Source organism: Chlorocebus sabaeus, chromosome 17 (assembly GCF_047675955.1).
Source record: "Chlorocebus sabaeus isolate Y175 chromosome 17, mChlSab1.0.hap1, whole genome shotgun sequence".
Lineage (NCBI taxonomy): Eukaryota > Metazoa > Chordata > Mammalia > Primates > Cercopithecidae > Chlorocebus > Chlorocebus sabaeus.
The window spans coordinates 27,896,174-27,914,678 of NC_132920.1; the positions used below are offsets into that span (position 1 = coordinate 27,896,174).

At 40.8% G+C, this 18,505-nt stretch overlaps 1 protein-coding gene across 3 annotated transcripts; it reads left to right on the forward strand.

Annotated features, from left to right (window-relative positions):
• The first annotated feature begins 4,663 nt into the window (after positions 1–4,663).
• ZSCAN9 (zinc finger and SCAN domain containing 9) lies at positions 4,664–13,207 on the forward strand. Of its 3 annotated transcripts, none has more exons than XM_007973364.3 (4): positions 4,664–4,769; positions 6,418–6,910; positions 7,097–7,229; positions 12,279–13,207. In XM_007973364.3, the coding sequence occupies exons 2-4, from the start codon at positions 6,491–6,493 to the stop codon at positions 12,893–12,895; spliced, it is 1,170 nt and encodes a 389-aa protein (XP_007971555.1). In that variant the 5' UTR covers positions 4,664–4,769; positions 6,418–6,490; the 3' UTR covers positions 12,896–13,207. The 3 variants fall into 3 exon arrangements, with proteins under 3 accessions (XP_007971555.1, XP_007971553.2, XP_072861862.1); XM_007973362.3 differs by having other exon boundaries at positions 4,682–4,769; positions 6,422–6,910; XM_073005761.1 differs by lacking the exon at positions 4,664–4,769 and having other exon boundaries at positions 6,142–6,910.
• The last annotated feature ends 5,298 nt before the right edge of the window (positions 13,208–18,505 follow it).

Genomic DNA, 18,505 nt, shown 5'->3' on the forward strand with positions numbered 1-18,505 from the left:
AGGTGGCCAAACTGCAGGCCACATCCAGAGACAGGCACTTTGAAGGAGAAGGGGTTGAAGTGGAAGCTTTATACTGAATGAGTTGACCAAACATACATATTCAACAGGTTACTGAAGGAGCTATGAATATTCAGGAAGGGGCCGTGACACATGCACATTGAACAAACATGCATGTTACATGTTCACTTTGAAGTGGAGACTTAACATTTGCATGTATTACAACTAGGCTCTATATGTCAAACGGTCACTTCAGGACAGGAGAGCACAGAAGTGCGCAATCTCTGTAAAAGGGCTAGAATCAGTCCATGATTGGTCTTATCAGGAGAAAGCTACTGAAATCAGTCTCATGTCCAATCAAAGCTATAGTTACAGTTGATGGAAGAGGGTACAGTTAGTCAGCATCTAGTGTAGCTGCAAATTGTTTGAATATTGCTTATCTCAGGGCCAGTGCTTGTTTAGCTGCCAGAGAAAAAGGAAAACCTGTGGCAGTTAGAACATAGTTTCTTCTTTAAGTGAAAGGATGTGTGACTTAACCCTTCCCTGGCATGGACTTAGGTCCTGCTTATAATTTGGTATCTTATTGCCACAAAGAGTCTATTCTATCAGTCTAATGATCTCTATTTTAACTTTAATGCTGGTCAGTTGTGTCTAAACCACAAAAGGGAGGAGGGTATAATGAGTTGTGTCTGACCTCTCACTCTGTCAGGGCTGGGAATTCAGTTTTTAAGTTTTTTCTGGTATCACTTTTGCCACAAGGGGTCTGTTTAGTTGGCCAGGGTTGGGGTGGGGATTGGATTTTATTTCTAGTTTACGTTATATAATGTGTAATGAACATCTATATACTTATCATTTAGATTTTATAATTGTTCATATTTTGTCATATTTAACTCCCCGCCTTTCTTTCTCTCTGCTGAAGTATTTTAAATTAAATTATAGACATCATGGCATACCATCTTTGAATACTTCAGTACCCATCCCTAAAAAGAACATTTTCCTACAGAACTACAATATCATCATCACACATAACAAAATTTAAAATATCACAGAGATTTTTCAATGCATGCCCTTTTGTACCTCTTATATTTTGAATCCTTGGCTATGTAACTTATTCAATAAACAATAAAATTTAAAATTAAAAATAAACTGAATAAGACCTTTAATACTTAAAATTGCCAGAAAGCTATGGGAGCTGCTCAAGACACCATTAAGGGACAGGAAAGGATTTACAAGAACAAGTTGAACTGTCTCAAAAAAAAAAAAAAGGAAAAAACCGAATCATTATATTTTAATGCCCACCTAAGTTGAGGCTGGTGTAAGTGGGGCTTTCAACAAGTCAGTACTAACAGAGCATGGTAGGTATGAAAAGTCAGTCCAAATCCCAAAGTGTCTATTGCTTTGAAGAAAAGTTTTGTCCTCTCCATCATGGAAAGAGTTGAATGTAATCAATTTACCATCAGGTGACTGGCTGTTTCCACTGTGATATTACATCATATCTAGGGATTAGGACTGGTTTTGGCTCTTGCAAATTGGATTTCAACAGAAAAGCTTTTGTCTTGTTTTTTGAGCCTATGTACGGCCTTCATCATGGCAGGCATGGTCACTATGTTCAAAAGTTTCCTGAGCAAATGCTGAAATAGCTGAAACAAAGAGTTGCTGATATCCATAGAGCAGATTGTTAAGCAACAAAACTTAGGTCTGCTTCTCCAGTGCAGCAAAGCCAAACATTGACACTAGGATTTGCAGTGAGAGAAAGTAAGGCATTTATTGCAGAGCACCAAGCAAGGTTAATGGGCCATTAACACTTAAGATCTGAAATCTTTGTAAGATGGCTTACAAGCAAGAGTTTTAAAGCCATGGATGAGGGGGTTCTCCAATGTGAGTTAAAGGCTGGAAAATTTCTAGGACTTCCTTATCCATCTTCTGGTTCCTGTTTGTCAAGGTCTATATGACAGTGACCAACATTTTCCATCTGGTAGAGGTCCTGGTTTTTGAAAAACAACTCAACTCAAGGACATATGTCAAAATGTTATCTTTAGTTTCTATAAGGAAACAAACATCTCATGACTGACTCACTTGAGTGACTATTGTTTATGCTATTATTATCTTCTTGCTTAGCAGGTTATTAATTTATTTCCCTAGTTGCTGGTTGCAGGGTGCCCGGAATTTCCCTTGAAGGGACTCACAATTTTTCCTTTATTTTCAAGCTTAAGGAAGGATCCCAGTAGGCTGTGAAGAGGAGGAGTCCATGTTCTCTTTCCACATCATCTTGTTTACTTGCTTACTGAAACCCTTTGACACAGTGGGTTAATGAAGATTCATATAGGATACAAATATTTGTACATTTGGTATCCATTCTAAGAGATCTATCCACATGCGAGCTAGTTCCATCAATAATCTCTTTGTCACCAATCCTCCAAGTCCTTCCTTCCTTCCTCCCTCCCTCCCTCCCTCTTTTCCTTTGTTTCTCCCTTTCTCTCTCTTTCTTTCCTTCTCTTTCCTTCTTTCTTTCTCTTTCTTTCTTTCTTTCTTTCTTTCTTTCTTTCTTTCTTTCTTTCTTTCTTTCTTTCTTTCTTTCTTTTTTTTCTTCCTTCCTTCTTTCCTTCCTTCCTTCTTGCTTGCCCTTTCTTTCTTTCTTTTTCTTTTTTTGCTTTATTTCATTTTAATTTTTTTTAGCTATGGCATAACCCACAGCAGAGTTAGTATCCCAATATGTCTGCTTCTAGATTCAGGTAATCGTCAACCTTTTGGGTTGATCTTGCAGTCAGTATTTCTTGTCTTTGAGTTGGTATGGCATTTTCAATATTCAGTAGGGATTTCCAATTATAAGTTAAAAATAATCTCTTCTGTCCCAGGACACTCATCAAAGTATTGCTATAGTGGAATCTTCCCCGAAACAGACAAATGAAAGCTAGTCTCTATCAGGGCTGTTTAACTACTGTGAAGTCCAATGTGCTGCCCATTTGACTCTGAGCTGGAGCCTGCCTGAGCCCTATAGTTGACCCACTTAGCAAACACGTATAAACCAGTGAGAGACCCTAACCAACTGCCAGTGAGACATTTAAGAAGTTTCATACAAATATTAAATCGCGTTTACTTGTCACAGATCGTCATCCAAAATGAATAACATATTTAAATAGTCTATTCAAGTCCAAGAGAAGTTGAGCATTTACTCTCATTTCATAGTTTGTTAGGAAAGTTTGTAATGAGGGATTTGCAAGTGAACATGGTATGGTGGAAAAAGTGATGAGAATTTTTGAGCAAATTTTCTGCATGTTAGTGCTCTTGATGATTATATACTTATTGGATATTTGAAAGAAATAGAAGTAAAGCATAAAACTCAGGTTTATTTAATGCCCTCAGAAGGCTAGGCTGAGGAAAACAATAAAGAAATTTTCAGAGCTACTTCTGTTTTGGAGTTAAAACAGATCATGGAGCCTCCATTAACACATAAGATACTTTCTTACTGCTTTAATAAAATAAATGATAAGATTCTGTTAAAACAAATGAATATAGTTTAATCTATGCGACACCATCATTCTAGTTGGCATAGTAAAACTGATGAATGACTAACAGCACCTACAATTATGCTCTTTTGTACCAATAAAGTTTATTTAAGGCTGGGCATGGTGGTTCATGCCTGTAATTCCAGCACTTTGCCAGGCCGAGGTGGGAGGATCGCTTGAGGCCAGGAGTTAGACACCAGCCTGGCCAAGAAATCGAGACACTGATCTCTACCTCCCCCCGCCAAAAAAAAGCTGGGTAAGGTGGTGTGTGACTGTAGTCCCAGCTACTCAGAAGGCTGAGGCAGGATTGCTTGAGCCAAGAGTTGGAGTCTGCAGTGAGCTATGATGGTGCCACTGCACTCCAGCCTGGGTGACAAATTTATTTAATTGGTTTTGGTTTGATTTTGTATTATCATATTATTACTAAAACTCCAGAAAGCTTTTATAGCAAAAACAAACAAAAAAACAAACAAAAAAACAAAAACAAGAAAGAAAGAAAAGGAAAGGAGGATAGGAGAAAGGCAGGCAGGGAGGGAGGGAGGTAGGAAAAGAGGAAGGGAGGGAGGAAAGAAGGCAGGCAGGCAGGCAAGCAGATGCCTAAATAAAGAATACGTAGGGGCCTGGACAAATAAATTGCTTTATGGACTATTATGCACCCATAGAATAAGTTAGACCTACATGATGAGTAAAGCTGTTTAGGATACATGAAGTGAAAACGTTAAAATAAGCGGGGGAGAAAAGGCTAAATATAAAATAATGCCACAGTGTGTGAGAGGATCACAATGATATACAAATTCCAGGCTAACGGTGACAAGTGGCTGCCTCAGGGAATGGGACTAAGGAGGGGTAGGTGGGGTTTGACATTTTACTTTATTAATTTTGGTATTGTCTGAGGGTTTTCTTTAACCATAAATAATGTATTAATTTTAAAAATGCTTTTAAAATCAGCATTTTCAATAGTTAACGGTCTATGCTTCATCAACGTTTTCCGTTTAAAACCTGTGTGCGGCCCACACACGTATGACATTCTGTTTATGTGATTCACTGGTGAAACAGAACTGGACGCCAGGAAATTGGGGGTCGACTCCGAGGCAAGGTGGACGCGAGACAACGAGACACGGAGTCCTAGAACGGCCCGGAAGTGCCTCTGCTCCGTCCGCCTTCGAGGAGGGGTGGGCATCTTCCCCGCCCGGCCATTGTTCGTGCCGCGCGCCTAGCAACGCCGGGCCGGTAACCCCCTCTCCGTCCTCGCGCGTTCCGGGTCTCGTGAGTTGGCTGTGGGGGCCGGGAATGGAGGAGTGTTGGGGAGGGTGGGGCTGGGAAAGGGGTGTGGAAAGTGAACCTCAGCCGCTGGGAAGTGGGAGACGGAGGAGGGGGCGGCGGTCAGTGCCTGCCGGCTTCAGGCGCCCGCTAGACCAGGGTGGTCATCCCCAGCTGTGGGGACATTGTACAAGAAAGGGTTGTAGGAGGACTGCGAGGCGGAAGGGTCACCTCGGTGAATAACGACAACAGGCTTAGGACTCAGGGAAAGAAACACCCGGGAGAGGAAGTTAAGGACAGTTAAGACTTTGGCAGCCTTCAAGATGGAGAGCCCGTATACCCTCTCACCTCTAGATTCTAAAAGCAAATTAAGGGGCGTTGAATGGACTGGTTTTAAAGTGCAGAATGTAACAGTTTCCGATTTCCTTAGTTCTTTGATTCTCAAACCTTATAATACATACAAATCACTGAGGAGCCCGTTAAAGGTGCATATTCTGGGGCTCCCTGTACTTCTCTCCACCTCCCAATTCAGATTCCCCAGATGTCTGCCACAGAGCCTGTCAAGCTGCAGTTAAGCTGCTGCGCTGTGCTTTCTGACATTTTGGAGACCCACATTTTGGGAACACCCCCTGGGTTTCAGGCGCTGCCCGGGTGTCTGGAGAAAACTTCTCCCTTGGGCTTCTTTGGCTTCTTAGGATTGTCCTCACAAAGAAGTTGACCTTGGGCAATCTACTTAACTTTCCCTGGCTTCCATTTCTTATCTAATGAAATAATTATTATAATAAAACCTCAGTGGGTAATTGTGAGGATGAAATATGGTCTTGTATCTGAAAGCATATTGTAGACTTGTGCAATGTTGACTGTTACTCTTAAGTAGCAGCAGGACGGTGTGGAAAGCTCCAGGGCTTGGAATCCACCCAAGCCTTTCTTTCTGTAAATTTAGTGTAAATAATACCAACTTTAAATGGTTGTTTTGAAGATTAATTTAAGAAAACTGAAGTAAATAGTAAAGTGAATGTTGGTTCATTCGTTTAGTCAACAGTAACAATATTTCCATTTATTCTTTCTCTAATTTGATGTTTATACAGTGAGCTCAAACTTTTTATTCAGACTTTCTGAGTGATCTGTGGAGTCCCTAATTCTTGGGCTGTTTTCCTCCACGAACTCTGTAAAGTATTATTGCTATTTCTTTTTCACATAAAGAAACAAAGACTGAAAGAAGATTTAAAAACTTGGCACAAGGTCACACGATTAGTAAATGTTAGGATCAGAATAAAACCTAGGTCTGGGTCAGGTGTGGTGGCTGACACCTATAATCCCAGCACTTTGGGAAGCCAAGGTGGGAGGATCACTTAAACCCAGGAGTTTAAGGTTGCAGTGAGCTGTGATTATGCCACTGCACTGCAGCCTGGGAAACAGAGTGAAATTCCCCGTTTTTAAAAAAGAAAGAAAGAAAACCCATATCTAGGTAACTTAAAAGCCTATACTCTTTGCATATTATGAATATATATATATTTCCATTATTTCCATCCTTTGGTCACCAAATCACTTTTCAGAAGAGAGCTTTAGGGCCTATGATAAATGCTTATATTATCAGTTTCTGTCATCAGTTATTGTCATTTTTCCATATAAATAATTTATTTTTACTGCTTAGGCAGGTGCCTCCAAGGTTTGTCTTGAAGCATAGCTGCAGTTGGAGGGTACCTTTTAAGCTGTTCAAGGTCAAGATGAATACAAACTCAAAGGAGGTTTTATCCCTGGGTGTTCAAGTTCCCCAGGCATGGGAAGAACTTCTGACAATGAAAGTGGAAGCAAAAAGTCACCTCCAAAGGCAGGAATCCAGACTGAAACGCAATAATCCACTGGCAAGGGAAATCTTCCGAAGGCACTTTCGACAGCTGTGCTACCAAGAGACCCCTGGACCAAGGGAGGCTCTTAACCGACTCCAGGAACTTTGCTACCAGTGGTTGAGGCCACATGTGAGCACAAAGGAGCAGATTTTGGATCTGCTGGTGCTGGAGCAGTTTCTGTCCATCCTGCCCAAGGAGCTCCAGGGCTGGGTGAGGGAACACTGTCCAGAGAGTGGAGAAGAGGCTGTGATTTTGCTGGAGGATCTGGAGAGAGAGCTCGATGAACCACAACACGAGGTAGGAAGGGAGATTTGCTAGAGAAAAAAGTGTATTTTGGCATGCCAAGAATCCTTGTATCCTCTGCTTTGTGTCTCCTTGACATTGGTGACAAAATACTCTCCTTCCTGTTTCCTTCTTTCTTGGAAGTGTTTATTTCAGACAGTTAATTTCTTCAAAAGTCAAATCTTGTCTTTTTGTCTCCAGATGGTAGCCCACAGACACAGACAAGAAGTCCTCTCTAAAGAGATGGTGCCTCTAGCAGAGCAGACACCACTGAGCCTTCAGTCCCAGCCCACACGTGACTCTGCTCAGAAGTGCCATTCTATTGGAGAGACAGGTGAGGGATAGCATTTATTTGATGTTGAACGAATCTTGCCTGGTCAAGCAAAAACAAACAATAAACCCAGAGCTGGGAAAACAGGAGATCCAAAGACTCCTTACCAGATAGCAGCAATGTTCCGTGCTTCTTAGACCCTAATGTGCTCATCTTTGACCCTTCTCCCTGTGTGCAGACTTCTCTCTGAGTGCCATCCTGGAAGCTCTCTGGACTTCTGATGCATGGTACATGAGGAAGGCTTTCAGGGATCGCTGTGGAGCACAGCTTCAGAGAATGGACTTCAAGGTTTGACAGACAGGTTCAGATCCTGGCATCGCCTCATGGAAGCTGCTTGTATTGGGCAGATTACTTAACCACTTGACCTCAGATCCCTCATCTACAAAATGGGGTTGATAATAGCTTTGGTTTAGTCTACTTGCGCTGCCTTAAGAGAATACCACAGACTGATTGTCTTTAACAGAAATTTATTTTCTCACATTTCTGAAGGCTAGTAGTCCAAGATCAAGATGCTATCAGGTTTGGTTTCTGGTGAGGCCTCTTCCTGGCTTATAGATGGCCATCTTCTTGCTGTATCCTCACATGGCCTTTCTTTGTGTGCCTACAGAGAGAGAGCAAGCTCTCTCATCTTCTTATAAGGACAGATACCATTCCTACCAGATAGAGCCCTACCTTATAACCTCATTTAACTTTTAGTACCTCCCTCAAGGCCCTATCTTCAACCATATTGAGGGTTAGGACCTCAACATATGTGAGGGAATACAATTTAGTCCACAACCAGTATGTACCTCAGAAAGTCATTGTGAGCATCAAATACAAACAATTTATGAAAAGCACCTGGCATGCATTATGCTTAATACATGGTCGCTATTGCCACAAATCACCAGTGCCACCCTTGCTGATTTGGGTTCATAGTTGCGGTAGAAAGATATGAGATATGCTTACTAAGTGGCAGACTGTATGGGAGAATCCAGTGAAATCAGACTTTACTATTTCCTTCTCTGTAATCTTCTGAATGGTGGCAGTGGCCACCCGTGTGGATATAGATCTGAGCACTTGGGACTGAGTCAGCTGCTTCCCCATTCTAGCCCTCCCTGCAAGAATTATCTCCAGCTTGTCTGATTTCCCACACATAAAATCGTAGCCTCTTACTGACTTTTTGTTAATCTTCTGACAATCAATCTGTAGCAAGGTTCTGCTGTTTTCAGTTTCATATTACCCCCATATGCATCAAAGCTGCCAATTCCCTTGCCTCTTTGTCTCTAGCTTCTGTTTATTTCATTTACCCTAGCAATTATGGATTTCTGTTACATGGAACATATCTCTCGATTTAAATTAAAGTGTATGTGTTGAGTAAATTCTGTGCAGACCTTCCTATAGCTCCCATGACTTTATCAGATTGAAATTGCTTCTGATATCATTTTTCCTCTTTATGAGCATCTTTCCAGTCAATTTCTTTTTCTTTTTTTTTTTTCCTGAGATGGAGTCTCGTGCTGTTGCCCAGGTTGGAGTGCAGTGGCTGGATCTCCGCTCACTGCAAGCTCCGCCTCCCGGGTTTATGCCATTCTCCTGCCTCAGCCTCCCGAGTAGCTGGGACTACAGATGCCCGCCACCTCGCCTGGCTAGTTTTTTGTATTTTTTTGTAGAGACGAGGTTTCACCATGTTAGCCAGGATGGTCTCGATCTCCTGACCTCGTGATCCGGCCGTCTCGGCCTCCCGAAGTGCTAGGATTACAGGCTTGAGCCACCGCGCCCGGCCTCCAGTCAATTTCTTTCTTTCTTCTTCCTCTCTCTATGAACTTGGACCTTTTATTTTCTAGCCACTTCCTTTCTTCTACCTTCCAAACTGCATCTAAAACCCTGCTGAGAACCCCCTTTTCCAAGAAGCATGTCTACATTTTCCATCTGTCCACTCATCTATCCATCTATCATTCAACAAGTGTTTATTAAGCATCTACGGTGGCTGTAGGAGAGTATCCAGAGGGCATCTAGAGATTGTAGAGTTCTCCTTGTAGAATATCAGTGCAGGTATGTGTTACAAATTTAGGTAAAGCCAATATTATAAAACAACATAGTGTTTGAAATGACAAGGACCAAATTCAAGTTCCAGCTTTTCAAATTCTTAGCCAAGCAATATTTAATAGGTAAGTTTGAGTTTCTTTTTAAGTAATGCTGATTATTTAAAAATCCAAATAATACAAAAGTTTATATAGTAAAAAATGAAAGTTCTGCACATCCTACTCCCTAGAGGTAACTACTCTTGTCACTTTGCTGCATATTTTCCAGATGTTTCTCTATATAGTCTGTCTACACATATATATGTATCTTGCCGTATTTTTCTGTAGTTCTTTAAAGAGATGGGATAATAACATCAAGGAGTTTTGTGGTGAGTCAGTTTGATAATATATTTGAAAGTGCTTCATAAGTCATGAAAGTTATATAAATGGTAATCATTAAAAGGTGGGAAATGTCTGAGTTTTTATGTTCTACCCAGCTCCCTTATGGATTTCAGATTTAATATGAAGTTTGAGCAAAAGGGCACTACTGATCCCACTTGGGGCCCATCTCTTCTCTACAGACACATTTTTATTTTCCAAACCTGTTGTGATCCCCCAGCTAAAAGGAGGAGTAGAACCACAGCCTAACAACAGAGGAGTCCTAAGAGGTACTTATTCTTTTGTGTGAGAGACAGGACAGTTAGATATGGGAGAGAGATGCAAATATTTTGGTCAAAAGAGGAGGTCTGGGTCTGTTGTCCTTGGCCTTTTTCTGGGTTGTAAAGTGAAATCAGACCTGGGGAACCCAAGACATCCTAAGGATACCATAGCATCTGCTCTTTAGTGTTTAGACAGTTTGGGTCTGTTTCTCTCCATTCTTACCTTCAACTCCTCCAAGCAGAAAGGGTTTGATTGGGTTGGCTGGACACTGTTCATTATGGACCAGTCCTGTGTGGCAGCCTTTGCTCCAGATGCCAGTTCCTGGGCCAGTTGGTTGAGGCCATAGTAGTAGAATTGGTTTCAATCCTTTCCCTTTTATTTGTTCAATCGTTCAACAAATATTTTTTGAGCAACTACTGTGTGCCAGGCATGATTCTCAGGGATAAAACAGAAGGATCCTCCTCTCATAGAGATTAGATTGTAGCAGGAGGGAGACAATAATAAATATAAAAGTAAAGAGATGATACAGTGTGTTAGAAGGTAGTGAGACTATGGAATAAGGCAAAAATAGAACAGGATAAGGGAGATTAAGAGTGCTATGGATAAGGCAAACAGATCATGATATTAAATAGAAGAATTAAGATAAACCTCATTGAGAAGGTGAGTTTGAACAAAGACTTGAAGGAAGCGAGAGAGTGGGCCTTGCTTTCATTTGAGGTGAGAAGTTTCCAGGAAGAGAGAAGCACTAGAGCAAAGGTCTTATGGTGGGAATACACCTTGGATAATTGTGGATTTGAAAGTCATATACTATGGTAGTCCCCACTATTTAAGGGGATACATTCCAAGACCCCCAGTAGATGCCTGAAACCAAAGCTAATACTGAATGAACTCTGTAATACTATTTTTTTCCTATACATACCTAAGATAAAGTTTAATTTGTAAATTAGGCATAGTAAGAGATTAACAACAATAATAATAAAATGGAACAATTATAATAATATACCAGCCTGACTACTTTTGCACTTTGGGGCCATTATTAAGTTAAATAATGGGTATGTCAACACAAGCACTGTGACGCTGCAACAGTCAATCTGATAAACAAGATGGCTACTAGGTGTGCAACAGGCAGGCAGCCATGTACAGAGCAGATGTGCTGGACAAAAGGAGGACTCATGTCCTGGGTGAGACAGAGCCAGATGGCATGAGATTTCATCATACTAGTCACAATGGTGCCAAATTTAAAACTTAAGAATTGTTTGTGCCAGGTGCGGTGGCTCATGCCTGTAGTGCCAGCACTTTGGGAGGCCAAGGCAGATGGATCATGAGGCCAGGAGTTCAAGACCAGCCTGGCCAGCATGGTGAAATCTCATCTCTACTAAAAATACAAAAAAAAAAAATTAGCTGGGCATGGTGGCATGTGCCTGTAGTCCCAGCTACTCAGGAGGCTGAGGCAGGAGAATCGCTTGAACCCAGGAAGCGGAGGTTGCAGTGAGCCAAGATCACACCACTGCACTGCAGCCTGGGCGACTGAGTGAGGCTTCATCTCAAAAAAAAAAAAAGAAAGAAAAAAAGAATTGTTGGCTTCTGAAATCTTCCATTTAGTATATGTGAACTGTGGTTGACTGTGGGTAGTTGAAATTTTGTAGGGTAAAACCACAGATAAGTGAGGACTACTGTGCTGCCTGAAGCACCTAGAATAGTAGAAGTTTAATAGTTGTTCTGAAAATGAATGAATGACTACATTAAGTAACTTTCCTTGGAAAGGGTCACTTTGAGGTTATCTCAGAAAGGAGAGAGGGGTCTAAGGGAAGACTCCAGAGAAGCCACCTGATCTTTACCCATCCCTCCCCATGAAAAAGTATAAAAAAATATAGCCAACTGGGTGCAGTGGCTCATGCCTTTAATTCCAGCATTTTGGGAGGCCAAAGTGGGTGGACCACCTGAGGTCAGGAGTTCGAGACCAGGATATCCAACATGGCAAAACCTCGTCTGTACTAAAAATACAAAATTAGTTGGGCATGGGGGTGCGTGCCTGTAGTTTCAACTACTTGGGAGGCTGAGGCAGGAGAATCGCTTGAACCCGGTAAGTGGAGGCCGCAATGAGCTGAGATCACACCATTGCACTCCAGCCTGGGCTCCACAGCAACACTCTGTCTCAAAAAAGCAAAACAAAACAAAAAAACAACTCCCCAGTTGAAGTCTACGTGGGGATGGACTGACCTGCATTTTGCCAAAGAGGGCAAACTTTCCTCCTTACCTAGGGGAAGGTGTTACCATGCTAGCCCTTCTGTTTCTAGCCCACTTGCTTTCCTTTGATATATTTTTATAGACATAGTCACCTTCCCATATGCTCAGGGAACAAATGACGTTTACCTAGCCTTTTTCTTTATTTCAGATGAAATAACCAAGACTGAGGACAGAGAGTTGGTGCTAAGGAAAGACTGTCCTAAGGTAGTGGAACCACATGGGAAAATGTTTAATGAGCAGACCTGGGAGCTATCACAGCAGGATCCCCCACATGGAGAAGTTGGTGAACATACAGATAGGATAGAGAGGCAGTGGGGAAACCTCTTAGGAGAGGGGCAACACAAATGTGATGAATGTGGGAAGAGCTTTACTCAGAGCTCAGGTCTCATTCGACATCAAAGAATTCACACTGGAGAAAGACCTTATGAATGTAATGAGTGTGGGAAAGCCTTCAGTCGAAGTTCTGGTCTTTTTAATCACCGAGGAATCCACAATATACAGAAACGGTATCACTGTAAGGAGTGTGGGAAGGCCTTCAGTCAGAGTGCAGGTCTTATCCAGCATCAGAGAATCCACAAAGGAGAAAAGCCGTATCAGTGCAGCCAGTGCAGTAAGAGCTACAGTCGGCGTTCATTTCTCATCGAACATCAGAGAAGCCACACAGGGGAGCGACCTCACCAGTGCATTGAATGTGGGAAAAGCTTTAATCGACACTGCAACCTCATTCGCCATCAGAAGATCCACACCCTGGCTGAGCTGGTCTAGGGCTTGCTATGAGCAAGTTTTCCAGATCACCAGCCAAGTCATGTGGGGTAGCTTGAGGTTAGAAAATGCCTGTCTCTTCCTTTCTCCATTAAGTGTGTTTGAAACAAATAATGACTTACGGCCCAGGGACTTCCTAAAAGGAAAGTTGGGTGTTTGAAGCTACTGTTTTCCCTTTTGTTCGTTTTACCTCTTTCTTATTCTTACTAATTGTGTCCCTCTTATTTATTATTTATTATTTATTTATTTTTGGACGGCTGCTAAACCCTTCTAATAATATAATAAATGGCACTGCCAGAGCCAACATGCCTGAAAGATTTGGTGTCTGTGTTTAACTACAAAGGATAACAGAGTTCTACTGATGGTTTATAACAATTGGGTCTTTGGTGTTCCCTGTGACCAGGATCTACACTATAAACACGTTTTCCACCTTACTGCTTCTCTCTGATACCTATGTGACTCTCCCTTGGAAAGTGACCAGCATGGGCTGTGTGTTTCAGTGTCTGCAGTGTGTGTCCACTTACTTAACCATAGTTGGTCCTCACAACAGCCATACAGGGAAATGAGCATTATCATTATCCCATTTTACAGATGAGGACTCTGAGGCTCAGAAAATCCAGGCATCAGAGCCAAGGCTGAAACCCTGAACTTTTGTTTATAGTAATGCTTTAATTTTGGAATAATTTTAGACTTACAGAAATGTTGCAAAGATAGAGTTCTCATATTCCCTTCACCTAGATTCCCCTAACGTTAACTTAAAACATCACATCTTTTTAGTTAAACTTTGTCTTTTAACTCCAAATCTCAATTTCTTTACAAAGTCATGCTTCATACTGATATCAGATTTCTACATTTTAGTCACCTGGAACTCCCTCAGAGTTTTTCTATCACAACTTCAGTGTTAGAAAGTCATCTGTATCCTGAGTACCAGGCCACATCAGAGAACTGGATTAATCCATATAAGATGCTAGCTACTGTCCGAAATGTCCTCAGTCTTTCTCTTCTGTTTGCTTGGCTTAGGTCTAGAGAAAAAAATTTCTTCCCTGTATAGATCTTTGAGAAAATCGATTGTACGCCAGGCGTGGTGGTACAAGCCTAGAATCCCAGAGATTTTGGAGGCCAAGGCAGCAGTATTGCTTGAGGCCAGGAGTTCGAGACCAGTCTGTGCAACATAGTGAGACCCTGTTTCTACAGAAAAAAACTTTTAATTGGCTGGGTGTGGTGGTATGTGCCTGTAGTCCCCAGATAGGAGGTTGAGGTGACAGGATCACTTGAACCCAGGAGTTTGAGATGGCAGTGATCATGCCATTGCACTCCAGCCTGGCCACAGAGAGAGACCCTGTCTCAAAACAACAAAACAAAAACCCAGAAACCTTGTCTCAAAAAAAAAAAAAAAAACAAAAACAAAAATCAGTTATGCTGCCTCCATCAGAAAATGTAAAAAGGAAGAAAATTTTTTAAAAAACCGGAGAGGACCTTAAGTGTTCTGCCCCAGAGGAGACTCTTTCTCAGTGAAGTTTACTCGTGGAGAAGAGGAATCTCCCCTTCTTAGGACTAAAGACTTGAGACTTGAGGTTTTCCAAGGCTCTTTGCCTGCCCTCCCTTACTCCCTTTTATGATTACTAAGGCTGCAACCCCATCTCTCTCCTTTCATCTATTTGATTTAAATGTTCAGAGGTTTCCTGACAGATGGAAAAGGAAAAATGCTGCAATTAGCTTAGGATGAGTCCATACACAGTTGAGTTTTGCACTGTTTTCAGTAACTCCTAAATGTTTTGTAGAGCAGCCAACTCTTGAATTGGGGATTGTATAATTTAACTTTTTTATATAAGATTCAAACAGAAGTGGAATAACATAGTGAACCCCATGAACTTGTTGACGAAAAGAGTCAAACTCTCTAAAATATTTGAAGAGACTTATTCTGAGCCAAATGCGAGTGACCATGGCCTGTGACACAGCCCTCAAGGGGGTCCTGAGAACATGTGCCCAAGGTGGTCAGGGTACAGCTTGGTTTTATATATTTTAGAGGCATGAAACATCAATCAAATACATTTAAGAAATAGATTGATTTGGTTCAGAAAGGCGGGATAACTCAAAGCATGGGCTTCCAGGCTATAGGTAAATTTAAACATTTTCTGGTTGACAATTGGTTGAGTTTATCCAAAGACCTGGGATTAATGGAAAGGAATGTTTAGGCTAAGAGAAAGGATTGTGGAGATTAAGTTTTATCATACAGAGGAATCTCTCAGGTAGCAGACTTCAGAGAGAGAGCAAATTGTAAATGTTTCTTTTTTCTTGTTTCTCCACTGAATGAGTGGCCAAGGAAGTTGGATTTTAAGTCAAAACCCTTAGCACCACTTTCCCATCAGAGGGAAAATAAATTACCTAATACTTAGCATCACCTAAAAATGCCACAAAATATCAGCTTAAACTAAGATACTCATTTCTCCTTTTGCATCAGGAAAAAGTTTTACACATTGTAGGGAAGCATAAGAAGAATTTTTGTGTCATAGTAGGTTTAAAGGATCATCTGACAAAAATGTTAAATATAATACCTTCTTATACCAAACAAATGGTATGGGAATTACTTACTAATGATGACATTAATCATCTTGAGTGAGTTAAAATTCAAAAATTTAAATGTTAAAGTAGCGTCTTCTCTTTTTTTGTTATGTCTTAATACCACATGGTATAATTAAAAAAAAGGAGTGGACCAGGAGTTGGGACCCCTGAGATGGAGTCCATGCCTAATCAATTCTAGAGTTTGGACCTTGGATAAGTCACTTGGGTTGGGTTTCCTAGAAGCGGAGCCTAGGCATGGATTCAAGTCTAGGGAATTTATTGAGGCAAAATAAGCTGCAGAAAAAAAGCTGCAAGGCAGAGAGGGAAGCAAGATATGGAAGAGGAAATGGGCTGAGCAAGATGTGATCTGAGCTTAAGTCTAGTTTAGTCTAATTTGGAAGAAGGATCTTTGGAACAAAACTTACCCTTGAGGCAAGGGGCCAGCCTTTTGTACCTCGATCAGTGCCTTGTGGATTGAGGACTTCATGGGGATAATAGATTATCTCCCTTTTCCAAGGACAATTCTTCAGAGAAGGTGAAGACTGTGAGCCAGTAGCAGCCAGTGCTCCTGATAATCAGGGAATGGGTGCACTGATCTTCCTGGCAAATGGAGAATGGGTGTACTGACTTGGAAAAGGGGATCTGGGCAGGATACCACTGGCATCCATCACCACACTTAACCTCTCAGGCCCCAGTTTCTTCACTTATCCTCCTATTTGCAGGATTGTTTTTGAAAAACAGCAGCTAGCAATTATAGTCCTATAAATGACAGGGATACATCCTGAGAAATGTGCTGTTGTATGATTTTTGTCACTGTGCAAGCATCATAGAATGTACTTACACAACCTAGATGATATACCCTACTACACACATAGGGTAGGTGGTATAGTCTGTTGCCCCTAGGCTGCAAACCTGTACAGCATGCTACTGTGTTGAATACAGCAGACATTTGTAGCACAATGCTGTATTTGTGTATCTAAACATAGAAAAATGTAGTAAAAATGCAGTATGAAAGATAAAACAGTATACCTGTATAGGACACCATGAATGCAGTCTGTAGGACTGGAAGTTGCTCAGGATGAGTCAGTGAGTGAGTGAAGGGTGAATGTGAAGACATTATACTACTCTAGACTTTATAAACATTGTACACTTTAACTATACCAAATTTATTTTTAAAATATTTGTTGACACCATCACTACAAACACATGAATAATGCATTGCGCTAAGCTGTTAAGATAGCTACGATGTCAGTAGGTGACTGAAACGTTATGTGGCACATGACTATATGAAAGGACAATGCAATCTATAAAATGCTGCATCAAACAAATAGAAGGAGATATTACTAAATTTGCATTTAATATGCCAAGGTAAAAGGAGTATCTGACATACTGGTGAGAAAGTTTTAAGTTGAAGTTTTTGTGAGACTTTTTCTTTTGCCTCATTTTTTAAAAAAGTGTATTACAGACTGTACTCACATGGGTTTTAAAAGTAAATTAATATTAAAAAGTAAAGGTTTCTGTATTGAATGAAATTCTCCATTTTTTATATATGTCTCTACCCAACCTAATCATTTAATCATACGTAAATTCCATTTGTTCTGCAACAGTCTCTCAACTAATCCATCTAAATGTTCTTTGATCCTAACTTCTTTCCTTCCCTGCTCTTCCCACCCTGCCTCACTACCTCTATTCTGCTCTCAAAACATCTCCCTCAATTGTTTCTTTAGCTCTGTTTGAGAACTAACATTGAATTTTAAAAATAACATTGTTGTGAATAAGGAGAGTTTTATTTCTTCCCTTCCTTATTTCCCTTTCTTGTCTTGATGCAGTGGCCAATCTCTCCTGGACAATGTTGGGTAGAAATCATACTAATAGTCGTCTTATTCCTGATTTTGAATGGATTCATCTAATGATTCATATCATATTTGTTGTGAGTTTCTGATAATTATCCTCCATAATATTAAGAACATTCCTATTTAGTCCTCATTTACTAAAAGCCTTTCTCACAAATGGGTATTGAATTTTATCAAATAATGTTTCTGCATATGTTAAAATGATGGTATAGTGTTTCCTCCTTTGATCTTAATGTGAACTAACAGATTTTCTGTTGTTAAAATATCAGTTTTTCGAGTTTGTTAACTATTCAAATTTTTCTAAGTTTTTGTTTGCCCTCTGATTTTTTTTTTTTTTTTTTTTTTTTTTTAGTAGGGGGACAGAAGCTTGCTCTGTCACCCAGGCTGGAATGCAGTGGCATGATCTCAGCTCACTGCAACCTCAGCCTCCTGAGTGGCTGGGAATACAGGCCGGTGCCACCATGCCTGGCTAATTTTTGTATTTTTAGTAGAATTGGGGTTTCATCATGTTGGCCAGGTTGGTCTTGAACTCTTGGCCTCAAGTGATCCGCCTGCCTCGGCCTCCCAAAGTGCTGGGATTACAGGTGTGAGCCACCCCACCTGGCCTGATCTATTGATTATTGGGAGAGGTTTGTTAATACTTTGCTGTGGGGAAAAGACTTGTCAATTTCTCCTTGTATTATGTCAATTTTGTTTTGCATATTCTAAGGTTATGAGTTGAGGTATATAGAAGTTCAGGAATTGCATGTCTTCTTGACATGCAAAGAAATCTTGAGGAATTACTCCTTTAATCATGATGTTTTTATCGCTAACAATGCTTGTGTGGTCTGATATTAATGTAACTAGGCCAAAATCTTTTAGAGATTATTAGCCTCGTATCTCTTTCTCATCCCTTTGCATTTTAAAAAAATGATTTCCTTTGGACATCAAGTGCACAGAATTGTATTATTCATATTCCTTTATGTGATTCATAACACACTGATATCATTGGTCCATGTATTAGTCTATTCTCTCATTGCTCTAAAGAAATACCCGAGACTAGGTAATTTATAAAGAAAAAAGGTTTACTTGGCTCATGGTTCTGTATCCTGTACAGGAAGCATGATGCTGGCTCTGCTTGGCTTCTGGGGAGGTCTCAGGAAGCTTACAATTGTGGCGAAAGGCAAAAAGGGAGTGGGCATGTCACATAGCCAGAGCA